The following is a 22,023-nucleotide window of genomic DNA, read 5'->3' on the forward strand; positions in this document are numbered from 1 at the left end:
CAGCAGCAGAGGTCACCTTAAACTAGACTCTTTTATCATCCCAGGGGGACTTTAAAAGCAGGATTATGGACGCTTTGGACACTGGATGCACATATATGGTCTCTGAACACTGCTAATTGGCTGTTTTTAGTCTACGTGTTCTTTAATGTGAAATTCTTCATGTATTCTTCATACTGTCTTGGCCAGGACTCCCTTGGAAAAGAAATTCTGAACCTCAATGGGACTATCAAATAAAAATAAATAAATAAAAATGTTTTAATGTAATGGTCAAGCAACTGATCTTAATCATAAAAAGTAGTGGTGACATTGCACTTTCTCATTTATATAATTTTAAAAATAATTTTATATGTTTCTGTCCTGTCTTTTTGTAAAATGTAAATGTTACAAAATAGTACGTTATATAAAACATCTCTGATATTAAATTACTCTTTAATCTTTGGTCTTGGGAAAAGTTATCAAGTAGGCTATTTTTTTTTTTTTAAGTTAGTGTCAACAAGTTGAGTTGCAAGTTTATTTTTTATTTTGTTAAGTAAAGTAATCAAATTTGTGACTGGAGACTGACTTGAGTTCAAGTCACGTAACCCAAGTCCACACCTCAGCAGAGAACTTAAAATGAATTTAAAATGTAATAGATTACATTTTACAGATCAATCAATTATAAAATGCTAGCCTAAGACATTTCTACAGGTAACTTTTTAATGTGCATATGGTTTTGTCTGTTTTTTACAACATGGGATTATATGGGGTTATTTGGGGTTATATGGGGTGGAACATTTTCTTTCACTGCTTGTTGATCTGTTTCCGTTATCTGTAGGAACATTTGTGTTTGAGTCACGCTCTTCACAGGTGGTGTAGTTAATTTTGCCTGAAGGTGAATGCACCTGCTCTTTTCCCACATTGATAAGAAATAGCCTGAGCTCTTGTTTTCCTCAATAAATAAAAATGAGAATAAAATGACTATAAAACATTTTTTTTTATCTGGATTTTGAAAGATTCCCATGGTTGCTGGCTGCCTTTAAAGAAATCCTTTTTATTCTTTTTATACAAATTATTTTCCATTCTACATATTGTCCGTTCGATCTGGAATTATCCACATGGCTTTCTTGGCAGTTAATGGTTGTCTAATAATCCTGGAGGTCTTCCAGTCACAAACTGATATAAATAGTTAAAAGCAAACTACATTTGTTACTCACTGCTCCAACATGATTTGGCTTGTGGCTTTTCTGTCCTGCATTGGTGAGTTGTTTTTTTTTTTTTATTCACAATAGACTTCTTCAGAGCTGTTGGTGATTTTGTGAAACTTTAAACACTGTACTCTCTTTTCATGTGTGCAACGAAGGGCTGATCGGGGCTGAAACGCCCTTCAACCATAACGTGCACAATGAGAGGGTCATAGGAGGGTCACAATGCGAAACCAAACACCTGGAAATGGCAGGTACAAGCATGAATGTTTTTCTCAATATTACACTGCTGGACCTCCTTATAATTCATCATCTCTAAAATAACAATAAACCCTCAGTATCCGTGTGTATTTGTTCTATGCTTTCTCTCAGGTTTCTCTGCAGCTGGATTCATACAATGACGGCTCATTCTACCACATCTGTGGCGGCTCTCTCATCGATAGTTTTCTACATTATGACTGCAGCTCACTGTATCCTCAGGTTGGGTCTCTCACTGGTCCTTACTGGCATCAATATACACTTTTTATTATTTGTACATGTAACTTGAAAAATGTATGTAGCTGTCTATATGAATGCAAAATGGATGTACTATATATGTATTTATATATTTTTTGTATGAAACCCCTTTAAAATGATTAACTTTTTGAGTAGTACCTGGATTTACAAGTACAATTACATATATTTTGTAATATTGTAATATGTAACTCATTACTTCCCAACACTGTGGATGAATGATTGTGTTTTTGTTTCTCGTGTTCCTGTCAGCATGGATGCCAGCGCGTACCGTGTGGTGGTGGGTGAATATAACCTGTATGAGTATGAAGGCAGCGAGCAGTTCATCCGCGTGGAAAGGATTGTTGTCCATCCTGGCTGGACTGAAGACCTTGCCAAAGGGTAAAGTAACAGCAAGTCAGGCCACTTACATAAATTTGGCCATTTAAAAGCACAATTTTCTTGACAGCAGCGGCCTGAGGGGGGAGTTTCAGGGTGGGGGCATCACGTGCATTTACATTTACAACTGGGAGCAATTCTGTAGTACCACTTTCTCTCAGTTAGAGCCACAGAGCTGTACTTAAGAATGAGGTGCTTTGGTTTTTTTTTTCTTCATTAGAAATGACATTGCCCTCTTGAGACTGGCTCGTCCAGTGTATGACAACGGCTATGTGGCCGTCGCTGACCTTCCCTACCCTGGCGAGATGTTGCCTCATGGGTTAATCTGTTACATCACCGGCTGGGGACTTATGGACGGTGAGAGGACACTCACACACATACACATACTCTATGTATCATGCAAACCATTGATGTAAATTAAATAATAATTTTTAAAAAATCACTCTATTGTTGCAGACAGTGGAAGTGTCCCTGCCATCCTGCAGGTGGCCCCCATCCCTGTGGTGGAGCATTCAGTGTGCTCCCGGCCTGACTGGTGGGGCAGCATCGCTCTGAGGACCATGGTGTGTGCTGGAGGGGATGGAGTCGTATCAGGCTGTCAGGTACAACAAACTTATGTGTGCAGACTTTTTGATTTTCAAGAATGCAAGACCATATCTAAGTGACTCCACAGTTAAATTGTCAGTCAGTGATCCTGCACTACTGACTGGATATGTTTCATGGTGATATCTATTGTTAAAAGTTTTACCCTTTACACCTTTAGTGCTGTTTTTCTCAAACTCTGAGGTGGAAATTTCACTTCAGTTGCACTTGCACTGACATATACAAAACTTTCCAGTTTTTTTCCTATCCATATTTGGGGTTTGTTCATATCATTCATATCCTGATTTATATACAATTTTATACCTAAAAAAACATGGCTTTTTTCTGAAAATAAAAAAAAAAAATAAATAAAATAAAATAAAAAGAAGATAAAGTGTTTTGAACCTGGCCTTATCCACTGTTCAGATTTTTTGTTCTGGACATGTATAGAGAAATCACATATTTAAAGATTTCTTTAAAGATTTCTTTTTTAGTTTTACCCTGTTCACCTGCAGTGTCTCTACTTAAGGTGATCGTTCTGACAACAGTGCAGATCTCTCAGTAAAAGCTGTATAAAGGAGGCTGAAAAAAAGGTAAAGTGTTACCTTTCATCTCTTTTTGAATCTGTTCTTGTTGCTACCTGCCCCAGGGCGACTCTGGAGGCCCCCTGAGCTGTTTCACTGGTGGAGCCTGGAGGGTCCACGGTGTTGTCAGTTACGGCCCAGCCGGCATGTGCAACCAAGTGACTAAACCCACTGTCTTCACCAGAGTCTCTTCCTTCTATGACTGGATCTATTCAGTAAGCCTCCTGTTGATTTGAAAAAACAGATCATCATATTTCATCTGCGTATTTCAGTTGCCTGACTTTTATTTTCTTTTTTTCCAGGTTGTAGTATAGATGGAACATGGCATTCTGTCAAATGAGGCATCGAAAATAAAATTAATTTGCATCTGAGTCATTTGTGTTTAACAATATAATAAATTCTTGCTTGTAGTTCTTAATTTAGCCAATGGGTGGCCACAATGGTTCATGTTTTGACCTAAATATCATGCTGACTGTAGCATGTACTTTGTTGTGCATGTACAACCAGTCTGAAAATGGGGCAATGTTGAAGAGTCAGTGGGCAAAAACCAACAAATAGTAAAAATCCTGATCCTCTGACCTCCCAGTCTGCAACCCTAGTAGATGAATTGCTGAGGATATTTTGATGGATTTTTAAAACTAAAGACCAAAGTCATACTGGACTTGAGGCAATGTGACACAAAACAAAACCCTTTTAATGAGCTAAGAATCAAAGATAACCATAAAGAATTCTTCTAAGATCTACCTAAAGACTTAATGAGAGCCACATTTTCTTAATGGTGGCCAAATGTGAGCTATGCAGTCACTGGCCCGACATTTCCCTCTTTTCTGGAATTTCTGGCCATATGTTTGCGGTGGTAGACAGGAGACTACAGCATGACATCACAGTGTTTTTTCCTCTTAACCATGGAGACCAGAGGCCACAGATGAATTCCAGCGGTTTACAAAAAAAAAGAAAAACCCAAAGGAATGTCAGTGTATTTAATGTGAGCATTATGTATAGTTTTTAGTGCAATAGAAAATATAATAATTTGTAGGTTAGAGCATGAAACAACTGAGAATGTTTTCTGTTATGAAGCCAAGTCGGTGACACTGTAGTTGGATAGTCCAACTGCAGATAGTTTAGAGTATTTGTAACATTTTTAACAGCTAATTAGATTCAACTATCTTTCTGTAAATGTTTAGAGAGAATATCTGGCAATTCACTACACTTTTTCAGAAAAACTTAGTTGAACTTGAGCTACAATGCTGCACAGGCTGTGTGAAAGTTTACATTCAACTAAATTATTCTGAAAATATGTAGGTATGTTCAGTGGTGGAGTGCAAGTGAGTACATTTATTCAAGTGCTTTACTTCAGTATGTATTTGGGGTACTTGAGTCTATTCCTTTCATGCCACTTTATACTTCTACTTCACTACATTTCAGAGGGAAATATTGTATTTTTTTTACTTCTCTGTATTTATCCGAGAGTGTTATACTTAACAAATTAAGATTTTTGCATTAAAAAAATAGGAGTTTATAAAACCTGTTTTGTTATAAACAACCCAACAGTTTATACAGGCACAGCTGTAATATTTAGTCGAATAATTAATTAGTGGATTGGCAGAAAAAATATTTTTGGTTAACACTGAATTCACTTTCTACTTTATTTGAATAATTTAGGTGTTTTTTAGATGTTTTCTTTGTTTAAAAGCTTTTCCTGCATTGGATACATTTACCTTTAATACTAAAACTGTATCCTTTACCTCTGAATCTAAACTTCACTATGTGACTTTTTTTCCACTATGTGAAGTTCAAAAAAAAAAAAATCAGCATATGACAAACAACAGCATTTAGAAAATGTTTTTTTTTAATTATTATTTGGAGGGACAGGCTGTCAAAATGGCTTAGATGAAAGAAACTGTTTTTGTACAGCAGGTTAAAGTGTGAATAAAAAATAAAGCAGCTTTGTTTGCTCTGCAGGACCATTCAAGCAGAAATATGTACAAAACAAAAGGCAAAAAGTAAGACACGTTCTTTGAAAATAAAATAAAATAAAAAAAGCTGTACTGTAATACATTACATTGATAAACACTCACTGTTGCCATTTCTTCATGAGAATTGATGTTTTGTACAAGAGAAAACAAACGTTTGCTTGCAAAACTCAGTGCCCTCTTCATGGCGTAAGAACATATATCGGATGGATTTTCAAAGTAATCAAAAAGGCAAAAAGCGAATAATACATTTCCGATGTGCACGCAGCACTTTTCAAAGTATACAATTAATCAGAACAAGTTTTAACAAACAGGACCTGCATGCATAATTTCTAAAGGGTCCAGAAAGGCTGTTGAAACAGCTGTAGAAAGGGTGAGATATGTACATCAACTCTCTAGTGCCTTCAACTGTCGAGCAGGTGAAAGAAGAATCACCTTCGAAAGGTCTTGTTCTGTCATGAATGAGGCAACTCTTCAGTTTTCAGGGTTTGTGTGTGCGATAAAAATTGTATAATATATGCAGTTTTTATCCACCAAAACCCTTTACATGTGTCATTTATAACATAATGTAACCCAAGTCACAGACTTCCAAGAAATTCAGAATACAATCAAATTGATCTTTGCAATTTACTTAGTTTTAGTGGCTTTTCGCTACGATATCTAACCATAAGACTGCCTATGAAAAATACTTCAGAATGCTAGAGAGCGATAACCTTCATACATTTCTCTATAATTCATATATTACAAAGGTCGTCCCAGATTGAAAATCATTTTGCTTTCTTAATAAAATATTAAATTTGTCAGTGATTAGAATTCTTTGTCAACCTACATAAATTAGTTACAAAATATTAGTGTAATTTTCTATGGTTACATTATAGGCAGCGATACAATAGACCCATAATTTAGTTTCAGTGATTAGGGAGATTCCACAGTTTTCAGTCCCAAAGCTTAAATGGAAGCACTGCGCACACACCACTGGCAGGCGTGGCTCCCCTGATAAGCAGGCACATCCAGTAAACTTCACAAAACCCCATTTTATTGCCAAAAATGTCTTAAATTAAATAGCTAGTGAAATGATGACATAATAAGTTATAAAAAAAAGTTAAATGTATATGAGAATAGATATTAAATACTTTCTGACGGACTTGTGGTCCCGTTTCCCATAACAATGTCTGAAGGTGATATGGAAAAAAGGAAGGAAGATTGCACTTTGAGGTGAACCTATTAAACCACAGTGCTTCTTGAGTGAAAGTTTATCTGAAATAAATAGAATAAAATCATAAAAGGAAATAATTTAAAACAAAAGACAAAATAAGCTACAGCTTTTAATGTATGAGCATTATTTCTAGTTACCCAGCTCATAAATAAGGAACTCCATAATTTAGCGTTGAACTGTTGAATTGACCCCCTACAACAATGCCTATTCATACATAACTTTTTTCACAGATAAAGTGCTGATCGAGGAGCTTTTAGAGGGATTTTTGTGTACCATAAAGACCCTGGGGGGAGATCTTGAGGAGAAAGAGTCCGCTAGCTTCAGGATTCAACACAGGGAGGACCCTACCTACTCAAGCCCAAATAAAGGGAGGACATGAACCAGACTTTTGCGATTTGATTTCATATGAAGGCCATCACAGCAATGGTCACCATACATTGCCTCCAAAAGCTAGAAAGCTAGAAAAATCCCTGAGGTGCACATTCAGCTGTGTTGAGATTCCCAACCTGGCCCCTTAAAGGTGAATTCCTGTTTAGCATATGGTTGGTGATCTTGGTTTGGTTAAAAGAGCTTTCTTAGGAACTGAGAGCCATCATTGGTTTCTATGGGCCTGGTCAAATTGATCTCGATTTCCTTTTAACACTAGCTGCCATCTCACACAGCAATAATCCCAAACTGCTTTGCTAACGTTTTGAAGGCAAGTCTGGAATCTGAACATTTATTAGGCAAAAGGGAAATCACAGCTTCCTCCAAAAGTTGACGTTTTTTTATGTGCATGTTTGATCCCCTCCAAAACCCCCCGTTTTTTTTATTTCTATTTTTTTCTTGCACTGTCCACACATTTTCGTCAAACTTTCACAGACTCCATCACAGACAATTTCATGGCTTCCTCCAACAGCTGATTGTCTGTAAATGTGGCGGGGGGCTCTGGGACTGATTCTGAAAGGCCAATCAGCGACTCCAGGAGGCAGGTCCCGGGGTCGCTCGCCGGAGGGAGGCTGGGGTAACTAGGCAACTGAAACTGAAAAAAGTTGTCCATGTGTTCGTACTCCTTGAGGGAGTTGTAGAGCGAGCTGGGCCCCAAGCAGGGGAAACCATCAAAAAACTCCAGGTCTGACTCCGAGGAGAGGCTCAGGTCCATGTTATAGCTCGCAGAGCGGTCGATGGTCGGGGACGGCGTGTGTGGCACACTACTGCTATGGAATAGGCCGTTTCCCTGGTTGGCGTTTTCATCCAAAAGTTCTGAGATGGCTGTTGCTTGATTGTCTGTGTGATCGTCCAACAGTGCGGCATCTATATTGTCATTCTCGTCAGCGAAGTCCACCATGCTAAAGCTGCTAAAAGCCTCCGTAGATGGCTGCTGTTGTTCTTGCCGCTGATCTGGAGAGCAAATGTCTTTACAGTCCCCACTGTCCCTGCTACTCCTTGAGCCGTTCTCCGTGTCGCTGAAGCTCAAAATGCGGCTGAGGCCTTTCTCATCCACATCCAACGGGGTGCGATGCTCACACGGGCTCGCGCCTGCCTCGGAGTCCTCGCTCTGACCCGAAGAGTCTGATAAGTCCGTCATATCGCTGCTGCAACTGTTCTCTCCAGCTGCCGCCAGTTCAGAACTAAAGGGGAAGGAGGGCACTGCTGGTAAGGTGGTGGCGTTCTCCTCTTCCTCCTCTGTGCTCGACTGCTCCTCCAGCCTTTTCTCCAGCTCCAGCTTCATGATAGTGTGGATGTAATGCGTCTGTACCCGGGTGGAGTTGAACTCGATGCGACCTTCTGTGTTTCCGCAGCCGTCCTTGGTGCAGCCGCACGGGAAAGAGGAATGATCCATCTATGGGGAGCAGAAAGAAGGAGTTAAATTACGTGTGATAAGAAGTCCCAATAGTATTTTGATTTGTTGAACCACAGGTTTTTTTTGTTTTTTTCTTCTGTCGGCTCGTACCTGACATTTGATGCCCGCCAGGCTGCAGCTACACGTCTCAGGCTCGCAGAAGCCCTGACAGTCGCAACCGCAGTTCTCCCTGGAGATCCTCAGATCGTGCAGCTGTCTCTTCTCCTCCTTGTCGATTTTCTTCACGCCGGCTGCTTTGAGTAGCGCGTAGCGACGTTTAGGCGGGTAAGGCTGGAGGAAAGAGCCCTCATCCAAGTTAGCCCCGCTGATGTCAATGTCCTGCTCGGGGATGTCATCCACCGTTAGCCGCTCTGCCTCCTCGTTCTCTTGGGTTCCATTCTTTGTCAGCTGGAGAACAGGTCATCAGGTCAACAGGTCATCAAATGAGTAATTGTGTCAGAATTTGGGAATTTTTACAAACTTTCCAAAACACTTTATGGCAACTTTTCTCACCTTCAGTTTGAGAGCTTCCAGCTTCTCCTCCCTGAGTCTGTTGAGGAATTTTTCCCGGCGTAGGAGCCGCTGCTCCACAGCAAACTCTGCAAGTGTATATGTGCGGAGAACGCTGTGGCGCTGCATCATCCCCAGAGTGCATCCTCCTCGACTGGGAACACTGGTGAAGCCCTGACACCGAGGGAAGAAGAACACCGTCACCTGGTCAAAGGTGACATTGCCCCGTCGTGCTCTCTTTGATTTCTTAAGAATGGATGTTGCTGTAGATGAAGAAAGAGTAAATTTAGAAATCATCTTACCACAAGAGGAGAGTTAAACAGAAGGTTATTGGTGCATTTTGCCACTAGATGGCATCATGTCCCATACAAACCCTGCTGAACAGACTGTAAAAGGACACCCCTCTGATTCATTGCTCTAGTCCTCACCCAAACCTTATCATGTACCCAATTAAAAGACACTGCTAACAGGTATCCAACACATTTACATCCTGTAAAAAGAAACCTAAACTACTGAGAATCCATTCAGTCTCATTTCTTGTCTTGCTGTGCGTCAAAAACCACCCAGCCCGGGAAATTCCCCATGGTGGCCAACACAACGGAGGAAGCCGAGCTGCCAGGATCACAAACGGGTGAGTAAATGCTCCGGGCTTCCGGAAGAGGTGGAGGGTGGAAGTGTAGCTCTCACGAATAAAAAACTGCCCACCCTGGCTTTCCTGCAAGCCGACAATCCCAACAAATGGCCCAGTAACTCATAGGAGTCAAAGGTCCTCGCTCTGTTAAAAACATTCAGGACCCAATGCAACCAGCCGTAGTTCTATCCCCAGACAAATACAATAAAACCATATGGGTATCAAAGTGGAACCATATGCGGGAACAATTATTCAAGCATTATAATAAATTCCACTTCCTCTGCCCAGGAATATTCAACACGACTTTTGAGCCTCGCTTTAAGAAAACTTTCTCCTCAGCTTAAGCCATCAGTTTTTTATGTATGTGCGATCAGAAAAAGATGCTAAGACCTAACATGTGTTGAGCATTACACCTTTATTATGTGGTGGGAAATTCCTTTTCTCAGCTATGGAGCGTTCTCGGAGACACACCCTGAACAAGTGCCCTCGCCGAAGTCAAACGGGAAAGTCTGTGTGCAATAATTGAAGCTCAGATGATGAAAAGCAACCTTTTACCCCAATGCAGGTACAGACAATAGCCTCGCTGTGTCGTCAAAATCTGCCGCCAGGGGTAAAACAAATGAGACAAACTGCCAGTTTGAACTTCACATCCATCAAATCCAGTCAGGCTTATGACACCCGTAGGAGATAAATGACACCTTCTCCACTGCCTCTAAATGGGATAGCTTTGCTGGCTGTTTTCCCCTCTTCACTCCACAATGGCAGGCAACTTTCTGTCCAACACAAACACCGGATTATAATGGTTTGCACAATCTGCTCCTCTAGATGTGCCGTCTTTTCTTGATAGTCCTCACTCCCTCCTCTTCTTGTATCCCTTCACCCAGCCTCTTTCAGCACCTGTGCTGGGTGCATGCCCGGGCTTCAGACAAGGCTCTGTGTGTTCCCAGCCTTGGCAACCTGCCATGCTTCTCCTCCTGGCTCCCTGCCCCGCCATCCTGGAAACCTCACAACTGTTTGCCCTTCTCTCCCACTACAATCCCTCTCCAGCCTGACCAGTCCCCTAAAGGCCAGCACCCGGGTCCAGACCAAAACATCCTGAAGCTGTGCGACCCACATCTCCTAAAGAAAGGTATCTGTCTACAACGCTCTGAGAAAAAGGTGGAGTGGCAGAGCCAAGGTGAGCAGCCACTGCATAATGCGATTAGCCATTTTGCAGCTTTGGGGCATAAAATCAAAAGGGGTATTCATTGCAGAAGTCTGAAATCATTTCTGTGAAGTGTTTCATGGGCTGCCAGCTGCCTAAATTCCTTAACTCTCCCCCTCCGTTCTTTATGGGTTTGTTATCAGAGCCTCCGTGGAGCAGTAAAGACAAGGCGAGAGAACGCATTAAAAAGCATGTACCATCAGCTCTTTCTATGATTTATCGTCGCTGGATGAGGACACTCACTGTTGAAATGTGTTGCCGGGGAGCTGGGGTTGCTGGGAGTGGAATCCAGGGTGTCCGAGTAGCAGCTCTCCCCCTCCGAGTCCCAGCCTGAGCAGGCAGAGGAGAGGGAGGAGGGCGAGGAGTAGCATGGGTCCTCATCCACCTCCTCAAACTTCCTCTTGAGAAGCCCACTCATGGCGTTAGTGTGAACAATCTGCAGGAAGGAGCAGAGGGAGGGGCTGTTAGCAAATTATTCACACTTTATTTTAACAACTTTGAAGTTTTGTCTTATGAATGTGCAGAAAAAGACAACCAGAACCAATGAATAAACTGTATGTTGCAACAAAGTACAGCTCACGATGCAAATAAGGTCTGTGCATAACTTTTTTATTTTTTTAAATCGCATTAATCGCCAGTCAACATTCCTGTATTTCAGAGGCTGTACTGGACTGAATTTTAAAGCTAGAGTGATGCTACTGGTACCATATGAAACTAGAAGACCTAGGGAATCTGGTGGTGTCAACTGTCATGCAAGAGGAGGGCTAAATAACACTCAAAATCTAGGCTTAGTTATGGTGGTAAAAACAGCATGGCCATTTCACAGGGGTCCCATGACCTCTGACCTCAAGATATCTTGATAAAAATGGGCTCTATAGGTAGCCATGAGTCTTCACTTTATAGACAAGCCCAACTTTTTACTAGTCCCATGCAGTTTTTTTTGCTGTCATTTGATTCATAATCAAGACAGTCTGGTAAGAAGTGCTTTACCTTGTTAGTATGGACTGTTTTGAAATGCAAATAATGGAATTGAAAACATGCAGTTAAAAAATGCAATGAACTATTGAAATTGCAATTATTCATAATTTTAAAAATGAATCGTTTGACAACCCTACAACAAAGTTGTTGTGCTCACACAGGCCTTTACTGGTCAGGTCCTGTGCTCGGCCATGTGAGATTGTATGCATCCCAATCTCATGCAGCTGAGAGTGGAAGTTAGCCACAGCGCAGAAAGCAATCAATCAGTCCTATTCGCATAAGTCAACAATTACTGGACCCTTCACCCTCTTCCAAATCCCATCAGCTCAGCAAATACATTGATTGGAGAGAAGGACTGAGCACAGAGGTGACCAAATCATCCAGCCATGGACGTTTAATTTCAATCATTCCCTTTAGGCAGCTGTCACTATCAAATATGCCAGCCAGCACCAAGGCAATTTGCCACTTATTCAGTTCAATGTGTTTGCACGGCGCTCATAGTACAGCTATGCATAGTTAAGATGTTTTGCTATGCAACTCCTGCGTGTGTTCTGCAAGAGCTCCCGAGAGAGGGGCTGCTGGTTCAGCGATAAAAACAATCAATCCTTTGAATGAGACAGACAGAGACAAGGAAAGAAAAGATGATCATGAGGAAAGAGAATGCCATTTACCCTCTAATCTCCAAAAACATTGCCCAATATCTGTTCCATGTACAAGACATCTTTAAATCTTATTTTAGTCAATGAAAAATGCTCTCATAGCTCAAGCGAATAAACCTCCTGTCTTCAGCATCTTCCAGGAAAAAAGAACAGAAACCACTGACATGAAAAATTAACGTGCTGGATGAGGAGGAAGGTTTACTGCTGCTGTGTTTTACGGTTATGGGACGTAAACGCGCCATGCCGCTCTGACAAACAACAGACGATCTTCTTCACAAGTTCTGGGAAGCGTGAGGCGACTGCGAGACAAGACAGGTCATCACCGCAGTCCGCAGGCCGAGCTCCTGCTGGCTTAAACAAGGAGGGGTGGAGGGTGGGAGGAAGGAAGTGAGGGGAGAGGGAAGACATGACTGGGCTCAACTCCAGTACAGACACTCCCTTACGATGATGTGGAATGAGGAAAGGAGGCTTTTACTTTGCCCCTAAAAAGATCATTTCACCATCAAACTGTTTACTGTGTTTGGAATCGCAGCCAAATCACTTACAGCTGCTGCGGCTCAGGCATGTTATTTATGCACTTTGATTTTAGGTTATTTTTAGCTGTGTTTGTTCAAATATTTGCTCAGTAATACCTGTAATTTTGTCTAAATGTTTATAAGGAAATTGCTCTTTCTGTTGCTTTTTGGCTCGACTATTCTTTATGGGGAGAACTCAGATTAAGGATCTTAAACTAGTTAAATTTATGTCCCAAACATGTCAATTATTAGACTGAGCACGGCTCAGACACCAAGCTGTGCTGCCAACAGGCTAATTTGTTACCACTGCTCCTTAGAGGACAGCTAAGACAGGATACGCCTCGAGATCCTCCAATGGCTTTAGAGGAACTTTAACTCCGTGTGTGACCTGCATGCCTGGTTTGTCTTATCAGGATGTTATGCAAGCGTCAGCAATCAAAGAACAGGAGAAAAAAATGCCTAAGCAGGTATGTAAGGAGGGGGTCATTTTCAGCATGCAACAGGGAGCAATTATGCAAAAGCCGCCCTGTCTTTTGACAAGGATAAAAGAGAAGTGAGAGTCAAGGGCAAGACACCTTTGTATAGGTAGTGGGGGCAGCTATCCAACGGTAGGGGGGTTGGGGTGGGGGGGGGGGGGGGGCTGTTATTGCTGCAGTCAGATATTGTTGTCCCCAGTGCACATATGATGAATGAATCACCTTGTGATAGGTCAAACTTGCTCGTACTGTGTCTGCAAAAAAAAAGCATCCTTTACACTGTGACGACTAGGCTTGGGCGGTGTCATGGTATTACGGTATCCCAGGGTACTTAGAAATCCTGAAGGTGTGTTTTTTAATATATACCTTCGGGAAAATATATATCATAAATACAGGTGATCCTCTTTCTATAAAACTCATTGTATGTAGTGCACAGCACACAAAGCCAGAGCTCAGTCTCCAGTCTCTACTGGTGGAACAGGCAGCTGAGCTGAAAGACACTATGACACCCAGTGGTGGAGGGAGAAGTCACAGGACTGTAAACAGCCAGCATCCAGCAATGGCAGAGAAACTATGTAGAATGATTTTTACATCTAACTTAGTGAATTATGATTTATTTTGACCAAACCGGAGCTGGTGATTGTTGGAACAGTGGGCTTACTAATTAGATTACTAGCAAGAGTTTGTGTGAGTTTTATTTTGCTTCTGTTGAGTTTGAATCAAGTGTGTTTTATAATGAGTTAAAAAGACAAATTATCTGAGAAAAAGTAGTGCCGTAGGTGAGGACACTTACACTGTCATATACCAGACACTCCTGTTAAATTTCAGGAAGGTATGAAGGTATGAAATATTACATACCAGCCAAGCCTAGTGACCGCTTCAGCATGTTTTACCGAAGTCGCTCATTTCCCATTCATCAACTTAGTCATGCAGGAAATAATCTCCAAATGCCTCTCACAGCTACACATCACAGGATTTGCCTTGGAACTACTTAGAAACACCTGGGTGCTGCATCTGTTGCTTATCACTGATCAGACAACAAGTGTGTTGTAAACGCCATGCTGCAGCCTAAATGTGAGAACATGGGCTCACCTTACATTTTTGCCATTACTCCCACCCCCAATACTCTGCAAAAAAATGAAAACAAAGCTGCAAGGCATCCTCAGGGGAGTGCATAGCGCCAGCTAAGCAAAGTCTTTTTAATTAAAAGCTGCAGTGAGGCAGAAGGGGGAGGAGAGGGAGAGAGGTGGGAGGGGGGCAGTGGTGTCAGAACTGGGTCATTGTCTCTTGACTGCAGTCTACCTGACACATTGATTTGTTAATCCTGTTCAACGGGCAGAAACAATGGCGAGAGGTTAATCCTGGCAAGGGGACGGCTTGTAGTCAATCTGGAGCTTCTCAGCCTGCTCAGCCGCTGCACCCACGGAACAAGGCCAGCAGAGCAGGGGGAGCGCATGGAACAAGGGACTGAGGGGTAAAAAGACAACAATTGTGCAATGACTCATTTGCAAAAGGGTGGAGGGAAGGGAGAGGAAAAAAAGATGAAAGAGTAGAATTCAGAGCCGGCTCCTCAAGAAAGCAGCGCCTGTGAATGTCGGCTCCAAAACGGAGAATGGATGTGATCGGACAGCCGAGCCAGAGAGGGAGCACAGCATGTTTTCAACGCGCACTAAATTATGCATCACTGTCATTCCATCAACCGCACACAGGCAGGCAGATAAAGGACGCATCCGCTGAGGTGCTCCCCAGCCAGTTGTCACAGAGTTGGGAAGATAAATCTCTGGCGAGGAGATTTGTCACCAGAAGCACTACACAGCTCAAGTCAGACGCATAACTATGTCAGTCGAATAAGATTATCTTGATACATGCAGCTACAGGCTGTTAATATGAATTCAGAATCCCAATTCATTCCTGTTTTATCTGCAGACAGCTCTTCAAGTCCTTGTTAAGGAATCTTAAATTATTCCAACAGGGGGGAGTGTTATAAAGTTTAGCTTTAATTAGTCACTCATTATGAACATTCAACAATAAATAAGCTAATAATGTTGCTCAGCCTCTTTAGTAATAAAAAAGGATTTTAGGGAGGAACAGTCCCTTCCTTAATAGTTTTGCAATTCAGGAGAGAAAAGTACTTAATTTTGTTACTCTCGTATATTGCATGGCTATAGAGACAATATAGAGTCCTTGATCCTTGATAAATGGTGTGATTTGGTGATTTTCAAAGAAAAACATACCTTTAAAACCTTATGGGTTTCAGGGTTGGGAGGGTGCATAAAATAAACATGACATACAACCATTTAAAGTCCTTCCCCAGAGCCAAATAATTTAAAAAAATCTTTCCCAGTGCTTAAAAAAATCCTCCTTTTTGTACCTCCTCCACCATTTCATACATACATTGCAAAAGATGCAATCACAAAAAAGAGAAACAAAAAACAAGAAAGGACAAAGTGACATTTGTATGTCCAGGAAAATCTTAAAAGCCTAAAAGGAAAGAAAATGTCTGCATGAATCTGTGCCTGCGTGGAGACGTCACCCAGCAGCCTGTTTAAACTGACCCTGTCTGCCCTGAAGCCAAACAGGACAAGTCACAGTTGACTTTGCCCCCTTGCACTGCCTGTCCAGCCCTCTTGCAGCTGATAACAGTGTGGGTGGGGGCGACAAGTCGCACTAAACTTAGCCAGCAGAGAGCATTTACATGGCACACTGACAGCTCTGTGCAGTGCCTGAATGACTGACTGACTGAGTTGAGTGCTCATAAAATGTGATAATGATGAACCTGGGAGTCTTCCTGCGTGTGTGGAAGCGTGCCTGGGCAGGCCACCCCCCCTGCAGGCTTCATGGTATTGCACCTCTCACTTCCAGCTCTGTCACTGAGAAGATGGGGAGGGAGGGGAGGGTAATTGATCAGAGCCATCAAGGTGACGGTGGGCTGAATTCCAGCGGCCTGCACAGCTGGGGAAACACTGGCTCAATTCTTCAACTCAGCTGTTACTCAAAGCGCTCCACCTGCTGGAACAAAGCAGGGAGAGCTCCTGTTTTCTCCTCTGTGAGCCTGTTGTTCTCACCGAAGCCCCAAAGCTCTCCGTGACTGTGCCACAGAAACATTCTGTTCCTCTGCCCCGACCCGTGCACACTCTGATTCCAAAACGGAGAGGTAGTGGGAAGAAGGAGGGAGGATTGTACAAAACAAATAAATAATGTCATGTCTCCAGGCCACAGGAATTCCATTCTGGCAGCACCACTCTTGCTGTAATAGTGGGAGAAGAACACAGGCTCTATCTAACCCAGATGTGTTTTCTACTGCTAACCACTGGAAAGTCCTCCTCCCTCAAGGCAGCCGAGCGAGCTTCCTCTCCTGGCCACACCTGACAGGGTATTAGCTTGCACGTGGACCTCACATGCCCTCAGCTGTCATTAATCTCGTATGCGGGCCAAACTTGAATAGCCAGGTGATGCCTGCAGGAGTCAGACTGTGTGCTGTTACTCATTTGGGTTAGTTTACTCACACTGTAAACCAAAAACAGGACTGGTTTTAGGTCATTCTTGGGGAAAGTCTCACTATGCAGAAAGAAAAATATTTTTTTTCCTATGATTTGCATGGATCAGAAACTGTGTGAAAAAAACAGTTGAGAAAATCTCAAGCAAAGAATTCCTTTACATAACAGCAAACATGCAGCTTTGGGTGTGTGTGGAGGAAGGGAGGAGGCGGTTGTGGGTTCAGGGGTCGTGCTCCAGTCTGGGACACTTGCAGTGAGGAATGCTGGGAGAGGACAAAGCAGATGGGAGCTCTCTGCTGACTGCTGTGTGTGGGAGACCGTCAGCAGGCTCCCTGCACCCCCCCACCTCCTCGTCCCCTCTCACATCTCCAGGCACAAAAGCGTGGGGGCCATCCTGCGTGACCAAAATGAAGCAGGCACAGACAACCTTGTCTGAACTCTGCACTACCGCTGCTGCTGCTGCCTCTCCCAGCTGGGGAGACAGATACTAAAAGAGTGTGTAAGCTTCCTGAGGTTGTGAAACGTACACTGCAGTGCACAGGAAGTGGCCATCCAGATCATCTATGCTGACAGCTGCAGGCAGCACAAGGTTAGCTGAGTACAGGATCATATGATGGATATGAGGGAGGTATGAGTGGTAACTACCATTCTAATATATTGCCCATTTTTGCTTTATGTCATTTAAGTTTTAAAACTATTTTTTTGGTGTAAAATGTAAGCAAAAACTAAAAAAAATCATATAACACAAGTGTGCATAGAGAGTTATTCAACAACACTGCACATTCCTGGGAAATGAATGCCACATGAAATGCACAGCACCAACTGCTATATTCCCTCTCTGTAAACAAAGGATCATTCAGCTCTCTGTAGCCTAATTCTAGAAAACATGATTCCAAAAAAGATCCGGGTGAGGTCGCGCTAGAGACGATTAAATTGACTCCATCAAAAACAGTCTGGTCTCTATAAAACAAGAGCCTCAGAGTGGAGTGTCATTTCTGGGTAATGCATTAATAAAACAGCCTGTGATGGGAATAATCATCTCGTAAATAAACAAAGCGCACTGGCTGCGTAAACTAACAAACATTTATGCGTCACAGTTATTCTAAGGACACATGCATGTGCTGTTACGGGGAATTATTCAAACAATGAAGGCGCTCAACATTCCGTATCCACACCTGGTTTAAAGCGTAAACTGATATATGCACAAAACCAATCAAACCTTAAATGTAGCCGTACGTGCGCGCGTCGCGAGGCATGTGCTCTCGCTCTCTCTCCCCGTTGACCCGATCATTCCTCATGATTAATGCTAATTCTAATGACAGCAGCCCCTGTCAGCTGTGTGTGCTCAGATGTACTGCCTTCAGGAGTCGCTCGAGTTACAAGAGGCGCACCAGCACCGCTGAGGTGAACAAGAACAACTCCGCTGAATACACAAAGCCCGACCTCATCAACAGTTCACATAAATGAATCCATAGCTGAATCCACACCGCAACACGGAGTAAAACACTCCAGGTGCGAGCTGGGAAGTTTCTAATAAAGCCCCGATTATTTAGCGATCGATCTATTCATTAATCACGATTGTTGGAATTTCGCCTGAATCAATACATTATTTTTAATCAGATTATGATCACCTGTGTGTGAAGCAGTGAGTTTAAACTCCAGCGAGAAGCCAAGCGTGTCAATATTTACAATAAAGTATGTTTAAAAGGAAATCCAGCCAACGCGGCGTAAAGATTCACGCGTAATTCTCACAAACATTTAAATGACAGATGAGAAAGAACATTTAAAGTATTTGGCGTCCCTCCTCCGCTGAGATCAAGCACATAAAAATACGCTGTTCAGTCAATCAGCTCCATTCTGTGTCTACTCACCACCAATTCAAGTATCCGATCACCATTAGTGACAAAATAGCGCTGGATAAACCGCCGGTGGGGTAAAACGGTGGAGGTAAATCCAACAAAAAATGGCACGAATAGATAGCAGCGCTTATCCCCGCATATAGACAGCTAGATCTCGGTTGCTATTGTCTGTGTCTCTCCGCCGTACGGGGCTCCGTACCAGCTGAAGCGCTTCCCTTGTCTGTAGCAGACTGCCGAGAAGCGCAGCCTTTTTCGTCAGTGGAAAACTCCCTCCTGGCGTCTGGTCTGACGCAGGCGGTGACACAGGGAGGCTGCCCACGCCGCTTCCTGCCTGTCCTCCACTGTGACTGAGCCCCTACTACCTGCCGGAGAAAAATAGGTTGCATATGGTCATCTATTGTATTAATATGATAATGATGATAATAATAATTATAATAATATTTTTTGTCAGATAATAAAACAGTCACTGATGAGCCCTTAAAGAGCCTCTGGTGGTGAGTTTGTGAACTAGATAGACAGACAGATAGATAGATAGATAGATAGATAGATAGATAGATAGATAGATAGATAGATAGATAGATAGATAGATATTTTAAAATAGTAATACGAGCAAAATTATAAAAAATACAAAATTGGATATTTAACTAAAACTAGCATCCTAGTCCAATAAGAAACAACACAACATAACATTTTGTACATGGTATATAAAAACATATTTTGCTTAAATCCTAGCTAAAATATAAAATTAGCAGTCTAAGGATAGTGTATAGCATATTCTGTACATAAAGTGCAAGTGTGTGTTTTTTAAATAGGTTTTCCTTATTATTCATGTGTGCAAACTATCAAAAAAGCTCATTTGCTCATCTAAAAAAGTGCATTGTCAAGAAGCTGAAAGTAGGACTGATGTTTTTGTGATTTGTTGTTTTAACATTACAACAATAATATACTGTAAACTATCTGGTAATGTTCTTAACTTGAAAAGAGCAAATGAGAGTGGAGTGTCTGATATCTATCACATCAAAGAAACAACTTCTGGAAAGCTCCATAAACCACTTTCAGAAGATACATTTATTAAAACATCCTCCAACTATAAACAATAGTCTACAATATAAGTATAAATAAAACTAGTTCTCTTAATATATAGTAGTATAATATCCTCTATATATAGTGGAAGTATAAGTGTTTTTGTGGATTGTCCTGATTATCTAGCAGAATAAACTATTTAAAAAGCTGGTGCAATGGAGATCTGTAGTTTTAACAGGACAGCAGTAATATATTGTCTTGTAATGTTGTTCAAATAAGAGTGGAGTCTGATGTTGTCACATAAAAAAGCAATTGTTGGAAAGCTCCCTAAGCCATTATCAGAGGATCCCCAGATTCCTGTGTGTGTGAGCTAACTGGCACGCAGTGAGGAGTTGTATCATCAGTAGACAGATAGCATCATCTCTAATAGTGACGTGGGAGGTGCCGTAATACTCTGTGGTGTGGCTTATTTCCAGTTAAAGGAAAATACTGACTAAGCTTGAAATGACTGAATGAAATGACTCACTCTCTGTCTAAAGGAAAACAAAAGTTAAATATGCACAGTTTCACAGGAAACAACCGTTTTTACCATAACACTCGATCAAAACAACACTTTTAAAGTGTGTGACTTACAATGACAGTTTATAAATTGACAAAATAATCTTAACTCTGTTCACTTGTCAGCAAGCCAATGAGACACAGTTAAATTTAAACATGAGTAATTTTTAGGCTGAATCTTGTATTTTTAGAATCAGTGTTGGTAAGGGAAGAGTCCGTCATTCTTGGAAATAGCTTGTACCTATTCAAGTACGATGAGAAGTTCAATACCACCCTCACATCAGACGATTAAATATAAGGCTGCAGTAAATATCCAGTTAGCTTAGCTTAGCACAAAGAAAGCAAGGGGAAACAGCATACCAGCACCTTTTAACGCTACCTTTTTTTGTTAAATCCATAAAAATAATCAAAGTTAAAAAAACGACAACTTACCGTTTTACAGGAGAATATGATCCGGACTATTTTGTGGCAGGGAGCAGTTGTCAGGCAATAAGTGGAGATATCAGCAGGCACGGTCGTCGCAATGTGCAGGTATTAATGATAAAAAATGACATAATACTAATATATTGTTAATAACACCATATAATATCATGTAAATAATCCAGCGCCTTCTGAATAACTTTTGTTTCTCTCCATTCTCGCTTTGTCTACCTGTTTGCCTTTTCACTATTCATTACGTGTAATAATTCTTTTTGTACACTTTTTTTTTTACAATTACGGCAACAGACTCTCTCTCCACCTCCCTACTCTCATATATTGAGTGTAATGCATTTGCCAAAAAGAGACAAAAGGCATAATAAGCAGATATGAAGTGAATGAATTTGACTGCGAGCAATAATTTTTTGCTTCTCTATCAATATCGCAATAATATCGTTATCATGAACTCTTTTAACCACAATAATAATGTAGCTGCTTCTTCAAAATGTCAAAATGCTGCTTTAAATTTGACTACATTAAGGCCATAAAACAAATACATAAATAACCTCTGACAGCATGAAGGGGGCTCTTTATTTTTATCAGTCTGTGATTTCCAAATAATTTCCTAAGGACATTTTCTGGAAGGAACTTTGTAATTTGGAACAAATTCCTGGGAAAATAGAGGATGCTTTGTAAAGGTCGAGTAGATTTATCAGCAGTTGTTGATTTTCAGAGGAAAATAGGAACGGCCTCTTAAAATAACAGCAGCTGAAAATGTAACTCAACTGCTAAACCAACAAATAAGATGAAAAATGAAAAGGCCTAAGGCCCTGAGACTACTGTTCAACGAGATCAAGAATTAATTTTCACTGATTTAAAGGTTTCACATCAGCACAATGACTGAAATTCCACAGTGCTGTAAACACGGATCAATTTGCAGCCGCTTTCTCCACAAGCAGCAGCGTCACACACCCTTCCCCTCTTTCCCTGAGCTCCTCTCAGGTATTTACAAGTCCTGCTGCTCACACTGAGCGCACTGACATGCTTTGCTTTCATTCTCAGCTGGACCTCAACACTGAGGCAAAGTGTTCTGCCAATGTCAATACAGGTGCTTGACTCAGATATTTGGGGGGAGGTCTCCTAAAGCTGTGTAGAGCTATATGCTAATTGTCTCCTGCTAATAGAGGGCCCTTTTCTCGCTGACCTGTTGAGCCCGGGGGCCCCACTTAGGGCCTCACCCACCGTGACAAAACAAGCACAGTAAACTGAACAACAGCAGAAATAGTCCCATTAGTGCTTCCATTGGGTCCACAGTGTTACTGTTTTCAAATCAAGTTCTCTGTCCAAGTTTATACAGAGTTCATGATGAAAAAACCATAACATGCAGCATGCATGTGAGAGGGTTTACTTGTTTTCAGTGGTTTCCTTTTTAGGCTGGCAGTTTCAC

The 22,023-nt window shown here is 41.7% G+C and overlaps 2 protein-coding genes across 3 annotated transcripts; one reads left to right on the forward strand and one right to left on the reverse strand.

The window, feature by feature from the left end:
• Positions 1–1,187: 1,187 nt before the first annotated feature.
• On the forward strand, positions 1,188–3,609 carry LOC121960734 (elastase-1-like). The gene is given in 10 exon segments (XM_042510580.1): positions 1,188–1,236; positions 1,340–1,398; positions 1,400–1,435; positions 1,554–1,625; positions 1,627–1,661; positions 1,947–2,075; positions 2,293–2,429; positions 2,529–2,674; positions 3,304–3,453; positions 3,541–3,609. Coding segments are annotated over 10 exon segments (810 nt in total). The 5' UTR covers positions 1,188–1,202; the 3' UTR covers positions 3,553–3,609.
• Positions 3,610–5,069: 1,460 nt separating this feature from the next.
• Positions 5,070–18,807, reverse strand: csrnp1b (cysteine-serine-rich nuclear protein 1b). Of its 2 annotated transcripts, none has more exons than XM_042510088.1 (5): positions 18,591–18,807; positions 10,838–11,030; positions 8,763–9,022; positions 8,361–8,657; positions 5,070–8,249 (listed from the first exon to the last, which is right to left on the reverse strand). In XM_042510088.1, exons 2-5 carry the CDS (start codon positions 11,010–11,012, stop codon positions 7,275–7,277), a joined length of 1,707 nt encoding a protein of 568 aa, XP_042366022.1. In that variant the 5' UTR covers positions 11,013–11,030; positions 18,591–18,807; the 3' UTR covers positions 5,070–7,274. The 2 variants fall into 2 exon arrangements, with proteins under 2 accessions (XP_042366022.1, XP_042366021.1); XM_042510087.1 differs by lacking the exon at positions 18,591–18,807 and adding an exon at positions 17,939–18,025.
• Between the last annotated feature and the right edge of the window lie 3,216 nt (positions 18,808–22,023).

Source organism: Plectropomus leopardus, chromosome 21, assembly GCF_008729295.1.
Source record: "Plectropomus leopardus isolate mb chromosome 21, YSFRI_Pleo_2.0, whole genome shotgun sequence".
Lineage (NCBI taxonomy): Eukaryota > Metazoa > Chordata > Actinopteri > Perciformes > Serranidae > Plectropomus > Plectropomus leopardus.

Excerpts from the sequence above, each read along its gene's own strand:
- csrnp1b (XM_042510087.1), bottom strand. The coding sequence starts at position 18,010 with ATGATCGGGTCAACGGGGAGAGAGAGCGAGAGCACATGCCTCGCGACG. Across the intron at positions 11,031-17,938 it reads CACGTACGGCTACATTTAAG|ATTGTTCACACTAACGCCAT; the intron begins GTTTGATTGGTT and ends TCCTTCCTGCAG. Across the intron at positions 8,658-8,762 it reads TGGAAGCTCTCAAACTGAAG|CTGACAAAGAATGGAACCCA; the intron begins GTGAGAAAAGTT and ends CCTGTTCTCCAG.